We start from the raw sequence: 7,544 nt of genomic DNA on the forward strand, positions 1-7,544 counted from the left end.
GCGCCCCACGCCCATAGATAGCGAAGGAAAACCGGAACTGCAGGCCGAGGATGTCGAAAGTGAGGTCACTGTGTGATGGTTGTTGGATGGCTGGGCGGTTGCTGGATGGCTGATAGGTTGCTGGTCGCCTGACCGGTTGCTGGCCGCCTGACCGGTTGCTGAACGGCCTGGTTGCTCTCCGGTTTCTGGACGGCTGACTGGCTGCTGTCCGGTTGCTGTCCGGTTGCTGGCCAGTTGCTGACCAGGTGACCAGTTGCTGACCGGTTGCTGGATGACTGACCGGTTGTTGGATGACTGACCAGTTGCTGGACAGCTGACAGGTTTCTGGACGGCTGTCCGGTTGCTGGACGGCTGACCGGTTGCTGGCCGCCTGGCCGGTTTCTGGACGGCTGTCCGGTTGCTGGCCGCCTGACCGGTTGCTGGCCGCCTGACCGGTTGCTGGCAGCCTGACCGGTTGCTGGACGGCTGACTGGCTCAAGGTTATGACCCTCGTCAGTGTACGAGGAGTTCCAGGTCCTCTTCTCAGAGTCGATCCTTTCCCAGAAAACCCGAACGTTTATTGAAGTAAAACAAAATCACACTAACTAGAACAATCTGGTTTAGCACAACCAGGGGAGCACCATTGAGCACTCATGGATTTCATCTTTAGGTAAACTCCCTTCCTGTGATACAATCAATCACCATTTCTCGTTTGCAGTTTCCGGAAAATGTTTTCAGAACTTCCTTAGAGAAGCGAGTTTTATATCAAGGATTTCATGAAGCCCTCTGATTGCTGAATTCTGGCCTGGGCTAAGAATCCCGGCAGAGTTGGTCCTCTGGAACACAGTTCTCACCACTCACCGCTGGGATTTCTGAAGCTGGGGTAGTGCTCCCTGGTGTGTTTGGGGGTGCCAGTGGGGTGTGGTGTCCAATTCACCCTGCTTGCCTTCCCTAGCTGACTTCTAGGTTCAACCCTCAAACCAGCTTAGTTTTTCTTTGTTTCCACTTCCTAAATCACGTCTGCTCCAGGTGCTAAATCAACCTGGATCCTAAGTCTTGTGGGCAAAGAAGGAACTGCCCGTCTTCCAGGAAATCCCTGAAGGAGTCTGTGTCTAAGTAGCTACTTTTGGCTCATTCTGCATGTGCAGGAAATGAGGAGTGGAATTTTTCAGAAAGGAGCTGTGTTGCTTCCCAGGTGTGTGTGTGTGTGTGTGTGTGTGTGTGTGTAGGTGCACATGTGTGTGTAGGTGCATGTGTGTGTGTAGGTGCACATGTGTGTAGGTTCACACGTGTGCAGGTGCACATGTGTGTGGGTGCACATGTGTGCGCACATGTGTGTGGGGGTGCACATGTGTGTGGGGGTGCACATGTGTGTGGGTGCACATGTGTGTGGGCGCACATGTGTGTATGTGTGTAGGTGCACATGTGTGTGTAGGTGCACATGTGTGTATGTGGTGCATGCATGTAAGTGTGTATACTACTTGTTAAGGTGGACTGCATTCCACAGACAGGAAGGGAAACAGCACAGAGCTAACAGCTATCATCAAATCTCCTAAGGGGTTGTCACCAAATAAAGTGGGGATGATTCAGAGGCACAGTAATAAGCTTATGGCCTTGTGGAGTAGGAGGTCAACATGCTTCTCTCCTCTCTCTTATCTTTCTCCTGTCATGAGCATACAATGCTGTAGGAGTTCATCAAAGTAATCCTCCAAAAAGGTTGTACTAAAGCCTTCGGGATGGCTCACCGGGTAAGGTTGCTGCCGCTGGGCCTGATGACCTCAGTGTTGTCCTGGGGACCCACACAGCAGAGAAAAGAACTCTTACACATTGTTCCCTTACCATGATCACTGTGGCATGGGCACTACTCTCTCACACACTAAACAAATGGGCAGGAAAGATGGTTCAGTAGTTAAGGAGTTTGCTACTCTTCCAAAGGGCCTGAGTTTGGTTCCCAGCACCCAATACAGGTGGCTCACAACTGCCTGTAACTCCATCTCCAGGGGATCTGATATCTCTTTGGGCACACACACACACACACACACAGGCACACACACTGCATAAACCTTAAACCCTGGTATGGTGGTATATGTCTTTAACCCCAGCACTTAAGATGCAGAGGCAGGTGGATCTCTGTGAAATTTAGGCCAGCCTGGTAAATACTTCTGATGTCCTCACACTTTACAATATCAAGCTCCAGGCCAGTCAGGAATATAGAGTGACACCCTGTCTAAAATAAGAATAAAAATAAAAACAAATATCAGAAACTCTTACACATTAAAAATAGTGCATGTCCAGTCCCTTTAGATCACTTGTCCTCATGCAACTCACACAGTTAACGTTTACTGAGCTCAGGATCTTAGCATCAGTCAGTGGGACAGGAACCAGTTGGAATGATTCCCAAGTGGCCCTGGTGGGGTGCGGGTGAGCAGGGAGAGATTTTTGCTTCTTTATTTTGTTTAAAACACGTCTGGATTTCCCAGAGCCGTGATGATTATTCTAGTTGCCTTTTCCAGGGATTTTTATCTTATTTCCTGGTCCAAGGAAGAAGGCAGATCTTAGGAGCACATAAAACGGAAGAATGCCCCGGGGGTACAGGGAGGAAGGGCGACTTTAATGCTCTTTCCCCACAGAGCGTGCAGAAGGCTTGGGTGAATGTCCAGGCTGCTGGTACCGATGAGAAGCCAGGCCTGCCGTGATCAAAGCAGTTCTTGGGGCTGAACATTGAAGGGAGTGTCCTAACTTCGAAGGCAGGCTTCGGGCAATTTCTCATCAGCTGGACGGGAACCAAGGAAAATCTTAAGACAAGAAATGCCTGCCCCTCCCATGGAAGGTGCTTGAGTGCACAGCCCCCGGGGCTCTAACTGCCAAAAGCAGGTTGACCGCCTATGCTTCAGATCACCTCCTGGCCAAGGTCCAGAGCAGAAGGCCCTTGGGTGTTTGCGGGCCCCACGCTGTCTCCTTACTTGAATAAGAGGGAGAACGAGGCAGTGGAAAGGGAATTTAAACAGAGCCTAGGAGTTGGGGTCCTCTGAAGAGGTGTCCCCCTCGACCACACGACCAGTTCCCCAAGCTGCTTCCCAGACCCTGCTTTTGGGTCTGGCACCCCTCGATGTCTCCATTCTTCCTCTTTGCTTGTTTCTAGGAAAGCCGGGCAGGCGCAGAACACCTCAGCTCTCTTTCAGTGTAACCAGGCGAATGAGGTCAGCCTGTGCCTGCATTTAAGTTAAGCTCAGCACCTTGGTCTGTAAATTCAGAGTGGAGCCTTGCTGTTCTGCTATTTTTTTCCCCTACCACGCCTGTTTTAGACACAGACATGGAAACCCCAGAAAGTGGCAAGACTTTCTCATCCTAACATAGGCAGTTGTGTCACAAAAGGCACAAAATGTGACGCCCTTTGCCCATTTGCCCACCCCATAAACATGTCATGATCTTAGAAGCAGCAGGCACTGCGCTAGAGATGAACACACGGCTCTCTTGTGTAGACTTGAAGTTTGCAGAGAGGAGGCAGACACCATGCAGCAGGGCACTCGCAGGAAGCTCCCTTCCAGCAGTGGGATGGACGGGCTGTCTCATTCCTGGCTCGCCAGCTCTGTCCCGAGGCAATGGTCAGGCCGTGCAGCCGGTGTTCCCTATCGGGTGGACGACTTTCATTTCTGTGGATGAGAACCGTCCTAGAAATGACGATGCTGTTTACCAACTGGGGAGGTTTTTCTTGGGAGAGGGCGCTAGGGTGTAGGCAGCTTACCTCCGGAGACTGTGAGGTGCAGAGTAACTCCTCAGGCTTTTGTGTCCATAATTTACAGCCAAGACATTCTTAGACATGAATTTTGCATAAAAACTGCCTCCTCTTAATAGAATGTATGTTATATGAAAGTAGAAGGAGGGGCCGTTTGGTTAGAGGAAGGAGATTAGGATGCTGGTAAGAGAGGAGACCAGTGTGTGTGTGTGTGTGAGTGTGTGTGTGTGTGTGCGTGTGTGATAATTAAAAATTAATAATACCCTTTCCCCATGCTGTTTTGAATCTGGAAAAGCCAGAAAGCCCTGGCTGCAGGAGTGGCGCTGAGGGAGTTGGTCTTTCTGACTACACTTTTAAGTGTCCCGTGCTTTCATATGGACATCCATGCATTTCAGTTTAATGTAAGTTGAGCATGATGGGCTCTAAGCCTTCTTATGGCGTGGTCTCCACACCAGGGGCCGTAGCCACGGAGCCATCTCTCCAGTCCCAGACCGGGCAAATTTTTGAACAACATTGGGATTTGTTCAGCAGAAAGAGAAGGAAACCTAGTTTTCCAGGCTGACTCTGACCACCCTATGTAAAACTGCATAGTGCCCATCTTCTAAACACCAAGTCTACTTATTTTTAATTGTCAGTCTGCATCTACCACATGTAAATCCCACAAGAGCAAGAATTTAAACTTTTTTACATAAATATCTGCAAATGTATAGAAAAAATGAGAAGGGATAATGGATCCCACCATACTCATCGTCAAGTTATTTTTCTGTTTCTATGCTAAGACACTATGACCAAGACAACTTACAGAAGAAAGAGTGTGTTGGGGACTTAGAGTTTCAGAGATTAGAGTCTGTGACAGCATGGTGGGGAACACAGCAGCAGGCAGGCAGGAGTGGAGCACATGGCGGCAGAGATGAGAGAGACAGAGAGAGAGAGAGCTGGGAATGGTGCCCTCTACTAGTGCTACACCTCCTAGTCCTTCCTAAACAGTTCCACCAACCGGGTGGTGTGGGAGGTCCTTCTGTCTATGTGTTGCTTGTATTGGTCAATGAATAAACAAACTGCCTTGGCCTGATAGGGCAGAACTTAGGTAGGTGGGGAAGACAGAACTGAATTTTGGGAGGAAGAAAGCAGAGTCAGAGAGACGCCATGGATCCTCTGCCTGAGACAGACACCGGTTAGAATCTTTCCTGGTAAGCCACTGCCCGTGGCAATATACAGATTGATAGAGAGCCAATAAGAGGTTAGAGATAACGGGCCAAGCAGTGATTTAATGAATACAATTTCTGTATGTTTATTACTGGGCTAAGCTAGCTGGGTGGCCGGGAAGAACAAGCAGCCCTCTCCCATACAACAATTGGTGCCCAATGTAGGGCTAAATCCACTTAAAAACCTGAGAGAGCTTAATTTTAAACACACACACACACACAAAAACAGAGTTTGACACAGCTTTTTGCTGTTTGCTGGTGGCTTGCAGCAGCTCCTTTAAGAGAGATTTTCCTGATTCATCGGCAAAAAAAAACAAAAACAAAACCAAAAACCTGTACCATTTTAAAATGCCGGCTTTCTGGGCTATGCTGCTAGCATGACCTCTGTCTCTTGCGGGAGACAGAGCATTTGGATGGGGTTTGTGAGTAAAGTGTATGGCTGTAGACTGTGGACTCACTGTGTGCCTGGAAGTGGAGCAATGCATACAGCTCAGAGGCACAAGCGGCTCCTCCATGCTAAACTGTGCAGAGCATGGCAGGAACTACCATATTTATCATAATGACAGCACAGCTTAAGTTTTAAACTGGACAGGCAAACAGGCAGTACTGTATTTGACCTTTAGTAATGTTGCAGCTTAGATTCTTAAGTGCTTATGAGGCTATGGGGCCATATTCATTTAAATGACCACATTTACCTTCCTAAAACCAACATCACAGACTGGAGTATATCTCAGTGGCAAAGGAAGTGGTCAGTGTATACAACACTCTTGATCTTTAGCCCCAACCCCAACAGACTCTCTTTCTCTCTCCTCCCCCTTTCTTTCTCTCCCTCTTTCACACACATATACTTAAACATTTTCATATACACACTAACATGCTCTCACACACATATACAATCTTACATAACATCACACACATTTACAGCCACACATACAGTTACATACAATCACATACACGTTCATACACTGACACACATACACGGTTTCACTTACGTACACACTGAACTTCACATACTTATAGTCATATGTACACATGTACACTTATACAATTACACACACATTCTCACACCCATTAATCCACACACTCAGATACTCATATACACATACACTTACACATGTTCATTCACACACTCAAGCTAAATAAAGGCTCAGTGTCAGAGCAAGACTAAACCAAGCGATGTTTTCTCTCCCCGCATCAATTGTGCAGGCTTCCGGAGATGGGGGAGGGGACGACAGTATCTGAAAGCTCATGCCTTAGTGAGTTCTCATTCACTAATTTCCATGTGGAAACTGATGGGTGGTTTGTGTTTTATTGGTTTTAACACCTGATGTGTTTTAAAAATTTAGCAGAATCCGGGAACTATTGGCACACTCTTCAGAAGTCTAGGACTTCAGCTAGGGAATGCTCAGTCAAGGGAACTGATCTTACCCAGCCCGAGGTGCCATCTGGGAATAAAATGTGTGAACACAGGAATTTGGCAGGATGAGCTATGCTTTGGTTTTATGTCTCTATCACAACCTGTCTGGAACTTAGCTCTTTCACAGACTATAGTGAGGACTGATTGATAACGGATGGTGAACAGTACTGTGGCTGGCATACATCAGGATTAAATGCTTCCAAAGGTTCCCCCACCGTTTAATGAGAACCTTTCCAGGACTGCCTCCCATCTGTCTCACGTTGAAGGCACCCAAGCACACTGTTCCGGGCATCCCTCCCTTTCTGCTCCTGCCTCCTTTGCCCTGCCCACAATTGGCTCCTTACCAGTTCTTGTCTGGGGACTGAGAGACGCGAAGGATTTCCTCACATAGATGATTAAAAGGGCATGTTACCTGTGAGAGCAAGAGCGAGGAGGGCAGGTGAGGGGGGCTCACTTAAACTGGAGGAGAATCAGAGGAAGGGATCTGAAAGAACAGATTACAGTTGGCAGTGGACCTGGGTGAAAAGGAAGCTGTTGAGCAATAGGAACAGGGCTTTCTAAGGGGCAGTGGGGTGTGCGCAGCCAGTGCGATCTTAAGTAGTAGAAAGGGATAATGCATCCTGGTCTTCTCTCATTCCCGATGCTCCTTCCTGTTCCCTTTGCTTACTAGGAGTTAAAGCCAGAGACGTGAAAGGGCTCTTGCCCTTGATGGTGCTAATGGTGATTGTCTACTTGTTGCTCCTGCTCTGGGAAAACGAGCTGACCGAGGACGTCATGCTGACATCCATCGAGCATTTGCACGTGGACTACCCTCAGAACACGGCCCCCCTGCGGTACTGCAACTATATGATCCTACAGAGAGTCATCCGGGAACCCAACCACACGTGCAAAAAGCTGCACGTCTTCATTCACGAGAGGCCACAGAAAATCAACAGCGTCTGCACGTCCTCAAAGAAGAAGAGCTGCCCAAACTACTCGGAGATTTTCTGCTTCCAGAGTGAGACAAGATTCAGAATGACAGTCTGTCAGCTCATTGACGGCACCAGATACCCCGCTTGCAGGTACCACATCTCCCCTATAGAGGGGTTCATCCTTGTCACCTGTGATGACTTAGGACCGGTTAATTTTCAGGGGTACATTGAATAACTTGCCAGCACCAGAGGGTGTGAACTTCTCTCTGGTTAACCTGAACTGTGGATATGGTGTA

General features: G+C 48.3%; 1 protein-coding gene across 2 annotated transcripts in view; it reads left to right on the forward strand.

Annotated features, from left to right (window-relative positions):
- The window catches only part of Rnase12 (ribonuclease A family member 12 (inactive)), a 9,604-nt gene extending 2,060 nt beyond the window's left edge, over positions 1-7,544 (forward strand). Inside the window, exons 1-2 of one of the 2 annotated variants that reach the window (XM_026777953.1) lie at positions 6,520-6,776; positions 7,008-7,544. In XM_026777953.1, coding sequence (XP_026633754.1) covers positions 6,743-6,776; positions 7,008-7,483 — 510 coding nt within the window. In that variant the 5' untranslated portion in view covers positions 6,520-6,742 and the 3' untranslated portion in view covers positions 7,484-7,544. Of the gene's footprint in view, positions 1-6,519; positions 6,777-7,007 lie in introns of those variants that run through there. The other variant, XM_005370990.2, reaches the window with a different exon arrangement.

This window comes from Microtus ochrogaster, unplaced genomic scaffold (assembly GCF_000317375.1).
Source record: "Microtus ochrogaster isolate Prairie Vole_2 unplaced genomic scaffold, MicOch1.0 UNK91, whole genome shotgun sequence".
In the NCBI taxonomy this organism is placed as follows: domain Eukaryota; kingdom Metazoa; phylum Chordata; class Mammalia; order Rodentia; family Cricetidae; genus Microtus; species Microtus ochrogaster.